We start from the raw sequence: 19,331 nt of genomic DNA on the forward strand, positions 1-19,331 counted from the left end.
CCTTTGCGCCTTCTTTGGTGTGTCTGTGTGAAGGGAGGAGGGCAATGGCGAGACCATCGCCCCTCCTCGGCTACAATGAACAGGAAGCGAAACGTACGCGACATCAGACGGACGTCGAAGAAAAAAATAAAAGGTGACCAAGCCACCGAGCATCACCTGATCAGCTGCGTACACACAGGAAGGCGGGCAGCCCGTACTGTCCGCGTGTAATTGGTGGCGACAAGAAGCTCTTTCTCTGGTAGTGGTAGTGGTGGTGGTGGTGGTGGTGGAGAGATGGGACGCCCGCTCCGTGTCTCCACGGCTGCTTGGCAAATCGGTGTGTGTGTGTGTATCGCTGCTTTCTCTTTTCCACTCCCTCCTCTCTCTTGCTCTTTCGCTGACTGCGCCGCGCCCTGCACGACGACGAAGGCACCAACGACGCGCCATCGTCAGTCCTCCTCATAGCATGCAATACGCGCGCACACATCTCCTCCCTGCTCTGCCTCTCCATCTGGTGCCGCGGACAATAAAATCACCAGCGCCCCTACGCACACACACGCCTTCGCCATTTTAAAACTTTCTGCAGACGATTGATTCCCTCCCACCCACCCACCCCGATGACGTGGGGACACCTCCGTGTGTGGTGTTAGTGTCCAGTGCCTCCGCTATCTGTGGGGAGGCCACTCAGCCCCCTTGCCTCTGGCATTCCGCTCCTCCTCCTCCTCCTCCTCCACACACACTAAAAAAAAAGGACGATCGGCGAATATGAATCGAGTACACCAATCGGCATGCACAACGCAAAATTAAAAAAAAAGCCATATCCTGGCGTGTGGGAGTTCAGAAAGCAGTCCAAAAACAAAGCCAAGAAAAAAGAAAAGAGAGAGAGAGAGAGTTCAACCGTGGAAAATTACTGTGACCACGCACGTGCGCGCGCGCTCGATTTGGTGCAGGACGGTGGCCTCACTCGTGTTCGCATTCCTGCTGCTGCTGCTGCTTCTGCTGCTGTTGTTGTTGTTGTTGCGGCTCTTTTTTGTTTTCTTTCGTTCCTTTGGACAAACCACCACTCCTCCTCCTTCGTTTTTTTGTTGTTGTTGCTGTTTACTCCAGCAACGAGAGACGCACCATATACGCTCCAAGAAGGCTGATATTCGGCGAGTCCCTTCACGTGTCTTCAGCGTACATATATATATATATATATGTGTGTGTGAGGGGCTGGAGAGCCCTCTCTCACACACACACACACACGCACACACACACTTCTTGTTTTCTACGCACTTTGCAGGCGGTCTGAGTTTCTTTTTTTTACCGTTTGCTCGGTTTGGCTCTGCTCTGTCACTTTAGCGGCTGTTTTCCGTCGTTCCGCGTGGTGTGTGTGTGTGTTGCGTGTCGCTTGTCATGTGTCGCTGCCACGCTGCCACCCATGACGTCCGCAAAACGACAGCACACACACACATGCACATCTCCTCCTCCTCCTCGTCCGCTGTTCAGAGAGGCCTGAAAAAAAACAAATTAAAAATAAAAGGGAGGGGAGGGGAGGGGAGCAGCATGTCTGCGGGAGGGGAGGGTAGGAGGGGGGAAACGACCACAAGATGGAGGCCCGAAAAGCCAACAAGCAAACAAAGAAAGTCGGAGGGTTGGGCGTGTGTGTGGATGGACGGACGGACGGACGGATGGATGGATGGGAGGGAGGGAAGGAGGAGGAGGGGCAGATCGGGCGAAAAAAAAGGGCTAAAAAAACGAAGACACAACAACACGGGAACAAAAAAAAATGGCGAATCACCGCGTGCGTGAACAACCACGAAGAGGAGGCCAAACAGAAAGAGAAAAGAAAACACACACAGCAACGAAAGGAAAAACAAAACAAAACACAACGGAAGAGGCGCGCCTTGCTGAGCTCATCATCACTCGGGGGAAGGGGGGAAAGGGGGGAAGGGGTGGAGTACAAAGACAACGAAAAAAAAACAAAACAAAGTGAAAGAGCACACAGGCTAAAAAAAAAATCACACACAACACACACACGCACACACACGCACGCACGCACGCACCCACACATATGGGGAAACCGAACAACGAAGAGAGGTCAACTTAGCGAGGAAGACACTAGAACGCGCAAAAAAACCAACAAAGGAAGACAGAAAAGAAAAAAAAAACGAAGAGGAGGAGAAGGGAAGGGGTTAGGGGCTCAGTCTGTGTGTGTGTGTGTGTGTGTGTGGGTGTGGGTGTGGGTGTGGGTGTGTCTGTGGGTGTTATTCGATCAACGGTGTTGATGCGGATTGATGGATGTACGCGTGTGTGTATATATATATATATACATGCCTCTATCCTTTCGTGTGTTAGTGCGTGGCCCCATGCTCATGCTCTATTTGCCTGCATGTCGCCCCCCCCGGTGCTTCCTCTGGTCTTGGCTTCGCTCCGTGTTCGCTCCGTCCCCTACTACTATTCCTCCTGCGATGGCGACGAGCACACACATACACACGCAGACCTCTCTCCCCCTTACTCTGCGCACCATGACAACGGGTAATTGAAGAGAAGGGAGAGGAGTGGTGGTGGTGGTGGTGGTGGTGTGGACGTGAGAGCGAGAGCGGGAGACGGAAAGGGAAAAAAGAGCAAGCGGACAAACCAAGGAAAGGGAGCGAAGAGGACCAGTAGAAGACACGCATACACACACACGCACACGCACACCCACACAGACAGAGACACAGACCGAGAGAACAGGTGCACCAGCAAGAAGAAAAGGGAAAGCAGAGAAGGCCCAGTGAGGGCCGACGGATATAGTCAGAGAGATCGAGAGAGTGAACGACAGTGCGCGCGGAGGTCGTCCTCTTTTTTGTGCGGCTTACACACACACACACGCACACACGCTCTCGCTCTCGCTCCTGTGGCCCCAAGCCTGCTGCTGCTGCTGTTGTCGCCTCGTGCCCGTGCTTCCTTTTGCGTTGTGCTTAGGGAAGGAAGGGCACGATTGCCATCGCCATCACGGCGGCCAGCGACGCACCAGCGAGGAGCGAGACACCCATCATCTGACCCGCCATCACACGCTGGCCCTCCGTGCGCAGGCGTGGGTCGATCGGGCCGAACACCATCGCCATCGCACCAAAGAAGCCGTTTGTGAGGCCGAGCAGTGAAAAGAACACGTATGGGGCCGGGTGGCCAGGGATGTACTTGTAGATGCACAGGAACGTCAGCGGAATGAAGATGAAGCGGCACCCGATGCTGATGAAGAGCACACGATGCGAGGGCCATAGGAGCTTCACTGAGGATAGCCAGCGGCCGGTCGCATCACCGCAGTTGTACAGCAGAATCGCGATGGTCGCAAACCACTTGTCCGTGCGGTCGACCGGGATTATAAGGGACGGCAGGATGAGCAGGGAAACAAAGAAGTTGCAGAAGCAGGCAGCCATGAGAGGCCAGATGAACTTTGCCACAGGCCAGGCGCGCGTGCGCTGCAGCTGCTCCGAGGTGGTCAGGTTTCGGTCGTCCACGTTGCTATCGCTGCCGGTGTCGCCAGGCTGGTGGTCCACCACCCGCACCTCTTCGCACTCGCTCAGATCGTCAGAGCCGCCCGCGCCCTCGGCCTTTCGGCGCGCCATGTCAGCTTTCTCGTCGATGAGATCGCCGTAGATGTCATTGCCCTTTGCCACCGGATTGGCAGCGAAGGGTTGATGCTGGTTGCTGCTGAGGGTGCCGTTCACTTCTCCCTCGGCGGTTTTGTTGGCCGCATCGACGTCCAGGCCCTTCGTGGCGTCCTTGGCACGCTTGATGGCACGGAACTCGCCGACGTGCTCCTGCGCGAAGGTGTTGAAGCGCAGGGAGAGCGCCATGGCGAGCGCAACAGCCATGAAGCCGAGAGAGAGGCTGAAGTAGAGGTACGCCTGGTGGAGCACCGATTCGTACGTGTCCTTCATGGATGCCTTGATGATGCACTGCAGCGTCGAGGAAATAACACCGGAAAAGCCGCAGCCGAACATGATGGCGGACATGAACTTCGGCGGCATCGTACCCACCAGCGCGTAGCACGTCGCCTCCAGGTACGACTTGCCCACGCCGGCCGCGATGGTCACGATAAAGAAGGCGGCCATGGCGCCAACCTGCGACACGCCCCCGGTGGGAATCACCAGAATCACGAACACCTCCAACATCATGAGCGTCAGGGCCATGAGGAAGCGGAAGGAAAGGGAGAGCTTGCGCGCCCACGGGGTCAGCACCGTTGGGCCCACCAATGCCTGCGTTACCACTGACGCCACGTTGTAGAAGGTAAAAATGTTATTCCAGAAAAGGGGGCTGTTCGGCTGCGCATCCGGGTTTCGTGTCGCGTACTTGTAGTAGTCGAGCATGTACGCGGGCGCCGACACGAGGGCATTCAGCGGCATGAGCATCGAAACACCGAGGAGCACGCACGTGGCATACACGTACGCCTCCGCCAGGGAGGAGAAGTTGAGGAACATCGTGCTGTGCTGATGCGAGGAGGAAAGCTGTCTTTCGTGTAGAGCGTCAACAACAAGAAAAGGAAGACGTAAAGCAAGAGTGGTCCGTGATGGGGCTTCCACTACTGTATTATCCGTGGGGAGGGGGAGGGAGAGGGGAGGGGGGGGGAAGGGTTTGCTTCTTAAAGATTATGTGCGTTTGAATCGCTTCGTCGTTGTCGACCTCTTTGCTGTTGCGTGCTCTTCCCACTGGTAACTTCAGTACAGCCTTCACGTCTTTTCCGGGAGGAGAAAGGGGGAGGGGCGGGGTGGGTGTGGAGGGCTGCTGATGCACACGTCTCTACGGCTTAGTGAGGATGCGAAAGACTGTGTGTGTGCGCGCGCTCACGTGCTGCCGTGTCGCTCTTTCTGCTGTCAACGAGAAAGAGGGATGCGGGGAAGCAAGACGAAGGTGGCGTGGGACACGCGAACCACAGAAACAACGGAAAGACAGAGAGGGGGTGGTGGTGTGGGAGGGAGGGCGGGGACGGGAACACGAAAGGCAAGTTTTTTTTGGGCGAGGTCAAAACGCAATGCGCTGGTGCGAAAAGAGAGAGAATAACTGCAGAGGAGGAGAGAAGGGCGTGGGGGGCGTGGGGGGGGGGGCGGTTCGAGGGGGGCGGATGGGTGGTGTGCAGCGGAGGAGGCGGATAAGCGCAGTGGTAGCACCGATTCGCACACACACACACACACGCAAAAACACCCAAGCAAGAAACGAGAGGGAGGGAGGCGGAGGGGATGAAGAAAGTCGTCAGGGTGAAACACATACATGGAGTCGAGGTGGGAGGCGCGGGTGAGAAGGGAAGGATGAAGGCGGAAGTGAACCCTTCTCCAGAAGGCTCAGCAACGCCTCGGGCCCACGAGTCCACGTGGAACATGCGAATGTCGCGATTCTCCTACGCTCTCCCCGCCGCCTCCCTTTCATTTGCCTGGTCACGGCCAACGCTGCGCTCCAACACGCACACGCACACCGAACATCACATGTGTGCGGGGATGCGTGAGGAGGAGGTACAAGCGCATGCACGCAGGCGCCCATCCTCATCGTCATCATCCCTTCGCCGCTGTCGGGTGGGTGGGTGCACAATCCACTCCTGCCCTTTTTTTCCTTCTGCGTCTTGGTCATGAGGAAATAACGGACAAAAACAGCGAAACAGAGAAAGGAAAAACAGCCGTATAACACGAGAGAGCCACCAAAAGTGGTGGCCACATCGCGTGCGCCACACGCAGAGAGACCGACGGAGCGACGGACGGGCGGAGCGACACACGCGTGCGCCTACGCGGATGTATGGGACAGCAGTCAAGCGACCCGGGGAAAGGCACTGCTAAAGGACAGAGAGAGAAGAGAGGAGAGAAGGACTTTACACATCTCACACGCCTCTTCTCGAGCCCTCACAGTCGACCCGCTACGTCACCTCAGAGGCACACACGCACACACGCACGCGTCTAATCGCCTCCTCACTTGCGGGCCTTGCGGGCACCGCGAGCCGGCGCGTTCTTGCGTGCCTCGGCCGCGATCAGGCGCTCCTCGCGCTCCTGGATCACGTTCATGCGCAGACCCTGCTGCTTCGGCACCGTCACCTGCAGGTTGTTCAGGTCCTTGCCGATCACGAAGATGTTCGCGGCACGGGTGGCGAACTCCGCGCCGGACGCGTCCTTCAGGTGCGCAATGTTGAACGCGCCGGGGTGGCACTCCACCTTCACGATCTCGCCGATGCGGCCGCGGTTGGCGCCGCCGGTCACGATCACGGCCTTGCCCTGGCGGTTCTTGATCAGGTCCACGCACTTCTTCTCCTTGACGTTGTACACGATGGTGTCACCAATGGAGGTGTGCGGGTCCGGGTAGCGGATGCGGTGGCCGTCGTGCGTCACGGCGACCGGCACGCGGCCGGTGGCCGTGTACAGGTTCACCACCTTCATCAGCTTGATCTGCGCCTCCGCCTCGGACAGGTTCACCAACGCGAAGCGGCCCTTGACGTCGTACATCAGGCGGAAGCGGTCGCCCGTCTTCGGGATCTCGACCACGTCCATGAATCCGGCGGGGTACTTGCCGTCGCGGCGCGGGTGGTTGTCCACGTGCACCAGGCCCTGGCGCAGGATCATCTCACCCTCGCGCGCGTTCAGCGCGTACTTCAGCCGGTTGCGGATGATCACCAGCAGCGGCAGGCACTCGCGCAGCTTGTGTGGACCCGGACGCGGACGCGGCGCGAACACGCCGGTCAGCTTGCTCAGCATCCAGTCCTTGGGCGCATACAAGCGCTTGAGGTGCTTCTTGGCCATCTTTGCGGGGGCGGGGGGGGGAACGAGCTCTACGGATGTTCTGTGGGGAAGAGAGCGAGAGACACAGAGGGCAGAGGGGGAGAAGAGTAGCGGTGGAAAAAGGCGAGTAAGGGACGATGGGCACCAGCACCTGCAGCAGCACACACGTGGGTAAGAGCATATACATGTACATATACTTGCGCGTGCGGGGGAGGTGAAGCAGCACACCCGAAAAGCGAGAGGGAAAGCGGGAGAAGGCGCCATCACGGATGGGCATAAGAAGAGGAAGAAGGCGAGGCAGCCAGCACTCCCGCTTTCTTTGCGTCCCTCCCCTTCCTCCCCACCGCAGCTTCCCATAACCAATACCGTGCTCCCGACCCTCGTCGCTTTCTGGCTGCTTTGGTCCCACGTAAGCGGTACCATCCGCCCGCCCGACCCGTGTCGCCGTCGCTTAAGAGCGGCCTCGGCGTGCGTCCCTATCCCACTACACATATATATATATATATGTGGGGGAGGGGGGAGGGGGAGAGAGAGGGATTTGTCTCGCCGCTGATGCCGCTGCTGCTGCTGCTGTGGTGGTCGGTGGGTGCTCAGTTGTGTTACCGGCTTGCTTGTGTGACGTCCTTGGCTTGATCGCATGAAATGAGCAAAGAAAAAAAGAAGGAAAATACAAACGAGGGCGACGCAGACACACGCAGAGCCTTTCGCCTCCCCCCTGCCCCCCCCTTCCTCCTCCTCTCCCCTCCCCCTACCCCACCCCCAAGCATGGAGGGAGAGGAGGAGGAAGAGGAGGTGGGGCAGGGGGGAGAGGAGGAGGAAGGGGGCGACCTGGGGGAATGCCGCTCGTGCCGAGCAGTTGGCTAACGAGCAAGAAAACAAAAGAGCGTGTGCGCATGCTCGATTGAGACGCGAGCGAGCTGGATGCCGACAGTGCAGGAAGCGGTGGATGGGGCGTGTCCATGGCCTGGAAAGAACGTCACGCGCGAGCGGAGAGGGCGAGCGTGACGAGAGAACGTGCGACGGCGCAAAGGGAAACTAGACAGCAGCAAAAGAACGGGCGGAGGAGGGTGGGTGGGGGGGGGGGGGCGCAGCAGCCGCGGTGCAAGCGCTCATGCGAGGGAGAGAGAGGGAGGAGCAAGAAGACAGGCCCGACGACACACAGGAAAGATGGAGAGAGGCAGCGAGGTGCACCTGTGGAGAGAGGAGAACTGCAACACATGTGGCGCGCATTACCATACAGGCTTCCGTGGGTGCTGCGTGTGCGTGTGCCCCTGTTCAACGCAGCCGCAAGCTGCATCCTACGTCCTCCCTCTCGTCTCCTTTTCGATAATACGGTTACCCCCTTCGGTGCCCGACCCTGCGCCCCTTCCATCTCCAGCGAACCCAAACCCCACCCCACCCCCCCTTCCTTCCTTCCTTCCTTCCTTCCTCCCTCCCTCTCTCTCTCTCCCTCGTCGCTCATCACCGGGGCATATTCCACGTCGTCCAAACGGATGCACCCGCGCGCGCGCGCAAAAAAAAAAGAAAACGAGACGACCGCCTCCCTCTCCATCCGGCAACACCTGACGCAGGGCGGGGCGCTACCACCGCTCTGCCGCCGCCGCCGCCCCCCCTCCACCCCCCACCGAGTTGCCACTTTCGCTCCGTCTCCATCCGTCAAGGACACATACGCACGCGCACGCAAGTGATCCGCACACGGATTCCCTTTCCCTTTCGCCTTGTCCTTTCCACTCGCAGTCGGCCGTGGCGGCGCGCGTGACACCCACGGAGAATAAACGCTCTGTGGGCATCGACAAGCGTGAGGCTGCGCGCACGGCGTCACACACACGCACACACGCACGCGTCTAATCGCCTCCTCACTTGCGGGCCTTGCGGGCACCGCGAGCCGGCGCGTTCTTGCGTGCCTCGGCCGCGATCAGGCGCTCCTCGCGCTCCTGGATCACGTTCATGCGCAGACCCTGCTGCTTCGGCACCGTCACCTGCAGGTTGTTCAGGTCCTTGCCGATCACGAAGATGTTCGCGGCACGGGTGGCGAACTCCGCGCCGGACGCGTCCTTCAGGTGCGCAATGTTGAACGCGCCGGGGTGGCACTCCACCTTCACGATCTCGCCGATGCGGCCGCGGTTGGCGCCGCCGGTCACGATCACGGCCTTGCCCTGGCGGTTCTTGATCAGGTCCACGCACTTCTTCTCCTTGACGTTGTACACGATGGTGTCACCAATGGAGGTGTGCGGGTCCGGGTAGCGGATGCGGTGGCCGTCGTGCGTCACGGCGACCGGCACGCGGCCGGTGGCCGTGTACAGGTTCACCACCTTCATCAGCTTGATCTGCGCCTCCGCCTCGGACAGGTTCACCAACGCGAAGCGGCCCTTGACGTCGTACATCAGGCGGAAGCGGTCGCCCGTCTTCGGGATCTCGACCACGTCCATGAATCCGGCGGGGTACTTGCCGTCGCGGCGCGGGTGGTTGTCCACGTGCACCAGGCCCTGGCGCAGGATCATCTCACCCTCGCGCGCGTTCAGCGCGTACTTCAGCCGGTTGCGGATGATCACCAGCAGCGGCAGGCACTCGCGCAGCTTGTGTGGACCCGGACGCGGACGCGGCGCGAACACGCCGGTCAGCTTGCTCAGCATCCAGTCCTTGGGCGCATACAAGCGCTTGAGGTGCTTCTTGGCCATCTTTTCGGGAAGAACGTTGCAGGAGGGGGATAGGCGTCGGGCTCAACCGAGAAGTAAAGGAAAGGAGTTGCGTTCCTCTTACGTGCAGGGCAAGGTCGGCCGAAGCGTGTGTTGCGCGCGTGTGTGTGGGGGGGGGGTGGCGCGCGTACAGAGTAGCAGCAATGAGGTACGTGAAGAGTGAGGTGGGAGTTCGAAACAAAAAAAGGCGGGGAAGTAGCGATGGCGCAGCGTACTATGTTTACTGCGACTGCGATGGGATGCCATGGCAGATGGGGTGGTGATGAAGAACACCCGACCGCACTACACGGCGTTGCACGTGGTCAGTCCCCGCCCCTGGTAACGGCAGTGCATGGCTGGGTGTGCACGTGTTCTACACTTGGAAGGGCACACATTACTCTTGAGGGCCGCGTTTCCGTTCGATACAGCGTGCATGTATCTTCGTACGTGCTGTCACGACGGTGTTGCCGCCGCGCTGCAGCGGGTCTCTTCGTTGTGGTGCACAGATGGTTGAAGTGCGAGCCGTCGTACATTAGCGGGAGACAGGGGGCAGAGGGACGGGGCGTCGGTAAGAACGGGAGGCACACACACGTGAGGGTCATGCACGTAGGACAACATAGTAGCCATGCTTGCCCCGCGAGAGACGCGGGCCGCACTACGAAGCAGAGAAGCCAGGTGAGAACGATAGGGAGAGGAGGAGGCACGGACGTGTACTCGGGATCACGAACTGGTCAACGGGTACGGGTGTGTTACACACACACACCAACCGAGTAGCGATGAAAAAGGAAAAGCGGAACCAGAAGAGAGAGAGCGAGCGAACGGAGGAGAGGTCGGTGATCGCCGGAGGATCATCCCCGGTAAGGTGTGTGCGCGCCTGCCTCCCTCCCATTTTAGGGCGCAAGCGGCTCCTCGCACTCACCAAGCGGATCACGAACGTGTCCTCATCTTCAGCCTTCTGTAGTAGGCGCCTACACGCATCACCGCCAGCACCATGACCGCTCGAGGCCCCATCCGCAGGCCCAGCCTGCATCCAGCCCGTCACGATGCTTCGGAGACTTTTGGGGGAGGGATGGGGGGGGGGAGTGGGGAGGGCGTGGCGAGTCGTGGACGGTAGTGCGGCGAACCCACAATGAATTACCAGCCATCCGTCAACGCACAGACGACTACCGTTCCGTTACGTTGAGCGGGCGTGCTTAAAAGCCCAAAGCGCGAGGAGACACCATACGCAAGCGCCATCTGCCATCATCACTAGAAACGCCTTCTGTCGCATGCCGACCCTCTTCGGCCCGCGCCCACCCCCGCCATGGTCTGCTGCCTTCTGCTCTCACTGTCATCAAGAGAACGCCGGCGCATCGGCGTGATAGTCAGGGCATACCCCGGGCAACCCCAGCGTGAACAGGGTGGGCGGATTTACGGAGGGCGCATCCGGATCGCAGCTGCACTTCATGGGAGCTGCTGAGCCTGGACAGCACGGCCCCAGCGCGCAGCGCAGGGGCCGCACATCGATCGTCACGATCGGGGATGTCACAGTGTTGCAGGCCGAGACAAGTCCGTCGAAAGCAAGGCGGTAACCGTTCGTCTGCGTGTAGCCGTCGTACACCTCGGGGCGGCCCTTCACGACATTCCAGAGAAGCCCGGCCGTCTCCATTTCGCGCACGACGCCGAAGGGAATAATGCCACACACGTACGGCGCTGCCGTCTCCCTCAGCGCCGAGGCTGAAGGCGACCACGACGGCGGCAGGATGAACTGCGTCACCCCGTCAGGCCAGCACGCAAAGAGCACGTTGTACTTGTTCATGACCATGATATGAAAGACTCGCGCGTAACATAGCAGGCAACAGACAACACCGAACTCGTGATCGATGCGACCGCCAAGCGCGCCAAAGACGGCAATGTTAGGCAGGACGCGCGTCTCCAGGAGTTGAGCAGGCTGCTCAGTGGTGAGCGGTGCAGACGGCGTTACCGACTCGAGAAGGCGTCGGCAGCGGTCAGCCTCCTGCCGATCCCCCCCTGCCTGCATCTCGGCGGTGGACAATGCCTCGGGGAGACGGGCCACGCAATCGGATGCAAGGGACGTGACGTCGGGCGATTGCGCCGCAAGCGGAACCTCCTGATTGAAGCCGTGCAGGGAGTCCACCCCGTTCAGCGGATCCGGCATCCCAGCGTCAAGTGCCCACAGACGGTGCAGCAGCGCCACACACTTCGTAAAGTCCGTCGACATCTGGCACGCTACGGGCAGCAGAACAAACGGCTCGACTGGCGTTGTCGACGACGCGGACGCCTCGAGGTGCCTGGAGGCGTCACGCCTGCGCCGGATCTTTTCCAGCAACCCCACCGGAATCGAGTCCACTGTATCATGGAAAAGTAGGCGCTTGTCGCCACCATTGTTGCCCTGACCACCATCACGGCGGTGAGGCGGCTCTGCATCAGCCGCAGCCGCAAGCACGATTTCCGCGTCACCAGCGTCAGCGAGGAGCATGGCGTGCGTGGCGGAGAGGCTGTCCAAGTCCCCGATGAGAGCATCGCACAAGCGCGATGCTGTGAAGGCGCTCTGCACCGCGGTGCTGCTGCCACTGCCGCTGCCCGCGATGCTGATGTAGTGTTCTGCGCAGTACCTCTTCAACGCAGCGTACGCCCCGTCCGCGCAAATGAAGTAGGGGCCGCGATCGTGGAGCTCTCTGCTCACCGGGGCGGCTTCCGTTTCCTCTTCGCCCTCCCTCGCCGAGGACGCCGGCGCGACGCGGCCACGGTGGCGCTCCAAGAAGCGGATGTAAGCGGCGAAGTCCTCGTCTGTGTTCGCTGGGCTGTTCAACAGAATGACCCCGAAGAGCGCCGTGTCCGAGACGGGTGCGTCCGTGGTTACGGCATCCGTTTTACCCGGCGCCAGCACCGCGTTGCACGAGCACAGCTTGCGCGTGTGAACAACCGGCTGGGTGCTGGGCTGCATGCATGTCTCGAGGTGCGACATGGCGCTTGAGAGGGACTAGCACCAGGAGGTGATACACGCAGAGAGAGAGAGGAGAGGCTGTCAACGACAACGTTAGCGAAAGATCCGGGGAGGGGGCAAGGGCAAAGTGTGTGTGTGTGGTGATATGTTTTATTTTTTCGTTTGAGTGCACGGCACCAGGGGCTCACGGATGAGTGGATGGAGGGAGACGGGGAGGGGGTGGTGGGGGCTTGAAGGCAGATGGGACACCGGAGCAGAGGGCCCTCGGCGGACGTCTGCATTCACTGCCCAAAGCGAGCCTTCACCGCAGTCTGCGTGCGTCGTCGCTGCCATCGTGTACGTCACGGAAATGGACAGGCCCCGCAACCAGAATTTCCTCCCGAGCGCAGGGAGGGGGATTTGGGGGGGGAGGGGAGGGCCCAGATGATGAAGACAGAAGGAGATGCATGAGAGAAAAGCCAGTAGAAGCAACCAGAGGGGAGATGGGCGGAGTGGAGAAGTGTACGCCCTCCTCTGCCCTCCTCTGCCCGCCTCTGCCCGCCTCCTTTCGGGGAAAGGAGGGGAGTGGTATATATATATATGTTTATATATATGTGTATATGTGTGTGTGTGTGTGGGGGGTGGTGGGGGCGGGGCAGAACAACAACAAGAATAACATAAACGAATGAGGAGATGCCATTGCACGTAGCAGCTGTAGGGCACACACACACACATATGCCAGCGCTGAGACAAGTCTACACAAACACGAAGGGAAAAAGGATAGCTTTACACATCTCTGCGCACGCCTCGATGATGACGGTGGCGACGTGGCAGGGAGGAGGACGGGGGAGCAGTGAAAACAAAACGAAGGAACGAAAAAAATAAGTAAGGATAGCGCAACGACGGGGGGAGGAGAGAGGGAGAGAGAGAGATGTAGACACGACATGACCGTAAACACGCCCACCTGCACACATACACACACGCGCACGCATGACAGCTCTTCAGGCTATCTCTCGCCTTCCCCTTCGTTTTTTTTTCGGGATGCGCATGTGCACAGTGCCGCCGTATCAAGGCTCACCGGCATTCTCTTCGTCTCTCCGTGCGTGTGCCTGTCTCGGCGCACAGCGCCCTCTCTCACCGACATGGCGGAGCGCACATGGTCTTGGTGTGCAGCCGAGCTGACCAACTCCACTCCATCTTTCACCGGTTGGCGTCTCCCCGTTCCTCCTCCCATCGGCTACGTCGCTGCCAATACGCCGAATTAGTCTCGCTTGTGGTTGCTCGTGGTCTTGCTATGCAGGTTCTGCGCGGGCGCTACCTCAGGCATTGACCTGTGCGACTTACTACCGTCAACCGTTCTACCAGTCGCATTCACCGCGAAGCTGTGCTTCGTCGCGGTGCTGTACGTGCAGGGGGTACTGCTCTCCCTCAACTCGACACTGCTAGCGCGGCTGCTGAACTTACTACTGTAATGGCTAAGGCCATCTTTGTCCACCTTGTCCTTGAGCAGACGCTTCCCTGGGGTACGGACGTAGAGCAGGTAGTAGGCAAGCAGGGCTACAAAGGCAGCGAACAGCACGAGACACTCGATCGTGAGCAGCACCCACCAGTTGTTCTGCACCCACACACGCTTATTGCGCGGCACTGCCTGGATGGGGATCGTGGGGAACGGGACGGGGGTGGAGATGATATCCTTTTTCTCAAGTTCGGACATTTTCGCCCTCTTGCCGAAACGTGTGTGTGTGTGGTGGTGGTGGTGGTGGTTTGCGCTCTGTCGGACGGGCGTTGCCGCTTGTTTCCGTTGCACCTGCAGATGATTCAGTCGCGTGCCTAGACGGCCGGTGAGGGTGAATGTGTCGCACCTCACAGAGCTGCGTGGGGAAGGAGTAAGGGGGTGGGAGTAGGAGGATGAGAGGATGGGAGTGCAGAGGAGGTAGACGGACACGAACTGTATAAAGGGCGAGTTGCCAGAGCACACCGGCGAGAAAGAGGCAGCAGAGGAAGACACACACACACACAGTGCACCCTCGTTGAGCATGCAGAAAGCGGGGACAGCAGCAACTGTCGTCCGTGGAACGGCGAGGAAGGCGAGAGGCAGGAAAAATATGCAGTGGCGTGTCACCCCTATATCCCTCGCGTCCTGTGACGCTGCTCTGTAACGTGCACTGCACGCTCCCGCGCGCGTGCGTGGGTTTCGTGCCTTTGCTTCGCTCGGTGCGAGGGCTAAACTGCGTGGGTGCGGATGCGTGCCGAAGTGCTGGCGCAGGTGTGCGAAAGGCGCGTCGCCGATAATGAAGAGAATCGAAAACGCGTCGATGCGCAGTTCACACAAAGACACACGCCAACATCACTGGGCGTGAGTAACGGTGATTATCTGCCCCGTATGAGTTTCGGTGCGCACGCGTGCAGGGTTTGGTGCATGTGTGCCTTGTAAGACGGCGAGACGGAAAACAAAAACGCCGACACTGACCGTGCCTTCCTTGTTGCGCGACACGCTCGTGTAACGGACGTGGGTGATGTGGGGACTGTGCGGGTAAGAGCGACAAGAGCGAAGAGGGAAGGGGGAGGAGGCAATAGGGGGAGATACAACGAGAGGGCGACAACACCATCCACGAAACCAAGCAGCATGCGCGCGTACAAAACATGCGCACAAGGGATAAAGAAGAGGAATCATCAAAAGGAGAATGGAAAGAAAACGTAAAGGAGCGAAGGTGAAGTTGCGACGCGAGCATCCGTGACAGCCGTACCTTCCGCACGAGCAGACACATGCTTGCGGCGACACATCTTTGCTCGAGGGCACAGCAACACCCATGTAAGGGAGAAAGGCAACGAGGAAAGGTGCGCTCCGGGAGAGAGCAGGGGAGGTAGACTTGAGGAGGTCCGTGCTGAGGTGGAGCGCGACGATCGACCAGGATTGATACGCCTAGACACATACAAAGAGATGAGCACATAACACACGAGAGAGAATGGGGTCAGGAGAAGAGTTATATGCAAAATTAAAATGCGCGTCTGCGCCTGCGCCGTGGGCAGCCCATGGGAGCGGGTGGAAGCAGCAACAGCAGCAGCAGGAAAAGGAAGGGGACATTGTGGCACATTGGGGTCTGCCAGAGGATAGGCAAATGGGTCTAGTTCAAAGTCACGCTTTTGCAAGCCAGCACAATCGGATAGCGGAGAAGGCGAGGCTCACACACACATACATACACATATATATATATACACACACACACATAACGATCTGCGAGACGATCCAATACCGGCAGTGTCGCGCGACGAAGGCAGCGACAGGAACACCACCAGCCACAGCATGAGAGAACGAGGAGTGGGGGAGGAGGGGGAGGAAGGGAGCAGAGCGCAGCCCAAGCAGGGAAGGTAGCAAATGAGAAACGCAGAGATGGGGGAAGAGAGCAGGAGAGCTATGTAAGTGCGCCTGCCGGTGCCGGTGTGTGTGTGTGGGGGGGGGGTATATATGTATATATATATATATGTACAGATGTTTCACTGCAACTTCCTCCGCACATACTCGCAGGCACGTGGGGCACCTTTCAGATGTCCAATGGTGCTCGTCAGGCCTCGTCGCTGCTGCTATTCCACTCGTCCCCTTCCTCCTCCTCGTCGTAGTTATCGTACGAGGAGTCGTCGCGCTCCTCCCCCGCATGGCTGTCATCCTGAGGCAGGGATCGTGCATCATGCTCCCTGTGGGAGTGTGGGTCGTCGTCGGAGTCGCTGTGGGTCTTCCGCTTCAACCTATCCTGGGCTTCACGGTGACGCTCCAAGACGATGCAGGCAAGCACCAGGCCCACCACTGCAAAGCAAATGATGGAGGAGACGATGATGAGTACCACGGCCCACTTGTACGCCTTCGGCCAGCTCTCGCTCGCCGGCTGTAGACTTCCACCGAGCTCGTAGTCTAGGTCACGGATCACCATCTTCGCCGCTATGGGTACGCCATATAAAAGAATCCGCTGAAGAGCATAGCGAATAGCCTCATCAATAAGCGACAGCTCCACGGCGCGGGGGACTGCCGGTACCACATCCCCGTTACCGGGCGGCACGACCAGAAGCCCTTCAGCGCTGAGCGAGTCCACTGCACCCGGAAGGGCCGGTAGTAGTTGCTGCCGCTGCTGCTGCTGCTGACGTTGTTGCTCGAGCGACATACTTTCTGCTGCTGCTTCTGCTGGCTCGATCGCTCTTTGTTCGGCTTCCACCCCACTGCCCTTCACGATCTCGCGCTCGCCCTTTTTTTTCTGCACCGGTGGCTTCCGTGCCACGAGGGTGGTGGTGGTGGGGGGGGGAGAAGGTACGCGCGCTGCCGGCGTGCTTGCTCGCTTTTCGTCCCAGCCTTCCCGTCTTGGGTTTCCAAGAGGGAGGAGCGAGAGGGGGGGGGAGGTGCCGTGGGTGAAGGAGGTTGGGCTGGCCGAAAGCGAAGGGGCGGAGCAGCCAGGGATGAGACGGAAAGGAGAGGAAAAAAATGAAGAAGGTGTGCTGAGGGCTGTCGTGAGAGCGCCGGGGAGAGCGAGAGGGAGTGGAATCAGAAGAGCCGCACGAGGGTGAAGCGAGCGGCCGCCATGAAGAAGTGCGCTTGCGCAACAACAGCGGCGTGCTGGTCGGGGTGATGTTGGCGCGGGAAGGGAGGGACGGAATGCGGAGGGGGTGGAGCTATCTGAAGCGAAAAGCGAGAGGATGAGCGTTACAGGTACGAAGCAAAAACGAGGAGGGAGAGACAGGGGCAACAGAGACCGTGGAAAAGTGAAAACAAATTATGTACGGTGATGTGTGAACGCACACTTGTGGGGCGTCGGGGCGGTGCGGGGAGGAGGTTCATCTACAGAGACGATGAGGGTGTCGAGGGGACAGAGAGCGAGAAGCAAAGGAAGAGAGAACAGATAGACGGATCGAGTGGGTGGGAGGAGGTGACGGCGAAGCGCACAGAACACCATCCCCTGCCCTCCCCCGCCCCTGTGCACGCGCTCGGCTTGTGCGCAACATGCATGCGTGTGAGTTGCGGTGGCGGTGCACTACTGGGGAAGGGAGGACCAAGCAGTCGCTAGGGGACCAAAACGAAAGGACGACGTGGGAGTGGATAGAAACGCATACACGAAGAGGGCGTCTCGTTTTTTTCTTTTTGTTGTTGTTGCTTTCGCGCGTGTATGTGCCAGAGAGGGAGCGGAACGAGATGGGGAGGGAGGGAGGGGGGAGGGGGGAGAAGGGAGCGGGCGAGGGACGAGGGACGAGAGAGTCCCGATCCGCAAGCGCTGAGCAGAAAGAGGATCCCATGTTCACATATCAAGCGGGAAGAGAGGAGAATGAGAAGGGGCAGCAAGGCAAGGAGGCAGAGGACAATGTTTGATGGCACATGCACACGCACAAAGTGCGAAAACCGCAACAAGACTGCGCGAAGGAGTGAGGGCGTAGCGAGCGAGCGAGCAAGACATGTGCGTTCTTCTTCGCCGTGCGATGGTTCCCCCCCCCCTCATCGTGAGTCGTCCGCTTCATCGTCGCGCGTGGCGGGCGACTCGGGGGGCGACTCTGCGAGGCGGGGGGAGGGGCAGGCCTCGGAGCGGGGTTGCGACGCAGGCTTCGTCCTCTTGTGATGCAGAGAACTCATCAAGAACAGCATGCCGTTCGTGCGCCTGTGCCGCTCCCCTCGCTCATGGCGGTGCTTGATGCGGCGGTGCCATCGAAAGCACTGAAAGGCGCATCCGATGCCACCAAGGACAACAATGATGCCAACGATAAGCCAGACATACCACAAGTCCCTCGACCAGCTCTTCACCGTCGGCATCGTGTAGAGCAGTCGATTCTTCTCCGCTGCCGACTCCATGCACAGTGTGCCATACTTCGATACCGCATACTCCCTTCGGCCGAGGTACGGATCACAGCCTGGAAGCGTGGCCCCGTTGTCCTTGGGGTTGGTCATGGAGGCACGTGAAGGCCGTGGGGGAGGGGGAGAGAGAATGTGTGCCCTATTCTGTGATCCTACTGCTGCTGTCGACCCAACCTTCACACACCTACGCATACGCACACAGGCGCGCAGAGAATCGAAGATATATATATATATATGTGTGTGTGTGCGGTGGGAGAGGGGGAGGGATAGGGGGAGGGGCGTTGTTCTTGCCTTCCGGAGGGCAACAATAGTGGTTGAGGCGATTCGTGGCGAGGGGGTGTCCAGGGCGGACACGTCGCGAGCAAACTCAGAACAAGACAATCTGCGTGTGTGATGACGATGACTGCCACCCGTAGGCATACCAGAACGCGTGTCGGTGCGCGCTCCCAACTGCGTTCGCGTGGAGCCGACGTGCGCGTCCGGAGAGCGGGGGGCGGGGGAGGGGGGCAGGAGAGCGGAGAGCGGAGAGGGGGACGGTGGGGCACAGCATTGCATTACCAGAGATGAGTGGAAGAGAAGGTAGAAAAAAGGTAAGTGGCAAGACCCGGAGAGGGACATGACGCTCTGTGCAGGAGGGGGTTGCAGCAGCGGCGGAGCAGCAGAGAACGAGCGAGGTCCACGCAAAGCCTGTAGAGGACGCCTGCAGCACCAGAGCCGCGGCGGTGGTGGTGGGGAGGGGCGGTAGCACTTCCCTTCTGCAGGCGACAGCATCGACACGATTGACTCCGGCGACTGCTCATCCGCACCAGCAACAGAGGCTCCAATGCGTCCTCGAGGACGCCACGACAGGGGCGTTCCGTGAGGGAGGGGGTTGGGTCTCGGTGAGTGGGTAGTAGCTTGGACACTAAGGCGGGAAAAGGACGGGGGTGGGTGGAGGAGGCACCGATGAAGAGCAGGAAACGAGTGAGAGCGCACGTTACTTTCTTTGGTCTAGGGACACGTACAGAAGGAGAGGGAGGAAGAGAGAGGGGGTGCCTACACACAGGCACAAAGGAGGGCGGCGGCCGCCGCAGGAGGGCGTGACAGTACATGAGGAGTTTCCCCACACCCCAACGCGGGGGGGGGGGGGCAACACAGGAGGGGAGGGGGTGGAGGAGGATCAGGTTAGGCAAGGGCGCACGGCGAAGTTGTAGGTGTGTGTGTGTGTG

General features: G+C 59.6%; 6 protein-coding genes across 6 annotated transcripts; all 6 read right to left on the reverse strand.

The window, feature by feature from the left end:
* Positions 1-2,921: 2,921 nt before the first annotated feature.
* On the reverse strand, positions 2,922-4,424 carry LMXM_13_1210 (nucleobase transporter; the record flags this gene model as incomplete). Its single annotated transcript, XM_003873273.1, has 1 exon — positions 2,922-4,424. The coding sequence occupies one exon, from the start codon at positions 4,422-4,424 to the stop codon at positions 2,922-2,924; it is 1,503 nt and encodes a 500-aa protein (XP_003873322.1).
* Positions 4,425-5,897: 1,473 nt separating this feature from the next.
* Positions 5,898-7,190, reverse strand: LMXM_13_1220 (putative 40S ribosomal protein S4; the record flags this gene model as incomplete). Its single annotated transcript, XM_003873274.1, has 1 exon — positions 5,898-7,190. One exon carries the CDS (start codon positions 7,188-7,190, stop codon positions 5,898-5,900), a length of 1,293 nt encoding a protein of 430 aa, XP_003873323.1.
* A 1,364-nt stretch (positions 7,191-8,554) lies between these two features.
* On the reverse strand, positions 8,555-9,376 carry LMXM_13_1230 (putative 40S ribosomal protein S4; the record flags this gene model as incomplete). Its single annotated transcript, XM_003873275.1, has 1 exon — positions 8,555-9,376. One exon carries the CDS (start codon positions 9,374-9,376, stop codon positions 8,555-8,557), a length of 822 nt encoding a protein of 273 aa, XP_003873324.1.
* Positions 9,377-10,706: 1,330 nt separating this feature from the next.
* Positions 10,707-12,341, reverse strand: LMXM_13_1240 (conserved hypothetical protein; the record flags this gene model as incomplete). Its single annotated transcript, XM_003873276.1, has 1 exon — positions 10,707-12,341. One exon carries the CDS (start codon positions 12,339-12,341, stop codon positions 10,707-10,709), a length of 1,635 nt encoding a protein of 544 aa, XP_003873325.1.
* A 1,219-nt stretch (positions 12,342-13,560) lies between these two features.
* On the reverse strand, positions 13,561-14,337 carry LMXM_13_1250 (hypothetical protein, unknown function; the record flags this gene model as incomplete). The annotated part of the gene is made up of 1 exon (XM_003873277.1): positions 13,561-14,337. One exon carries the CDS (start codon positions 14,335-14,337, stop codon positions 13,561-13,563), a length of 777 nt encoding a protein of 258 aa, XP_003873326.1.
* Positions 14,338-15,862: 1,525 nt separating this feature from the next.
* On the reverse strand, positions 15,863-16,453 carry LMXM_13_1260 (hypothetical protein, unknown function; the record flags this gene model as incomplete). Its single annotated transcript, XM_003873278.1, has 1 exon — positions 15,863-16,453. The coding sequence occupies one exon, from the start codon at positions 16,451-16,453 to the stop codon at positions 15,863-15,865; it is 591 nt and encodes a 196-aa protein (XP_003873327.1).
* Positions 16,454-19,331: the final 2,878 nt, after the last annotated feature.

Source organism: Leishmania mexicana, chromosome 13 (genome assembly GCF_000234665.1).
Source record: "Leishmania mexicana MHOM/GT/2001/U1103 complete genome, chromosome 13".
In the NCBI taxonomy this organism is placed as follows: Eukaryota; Euglenozoa; class Kinetoplastea; order Trypanosomatida; family Trypanosomatidae; genus Leishmania; species Leishmania mexicana.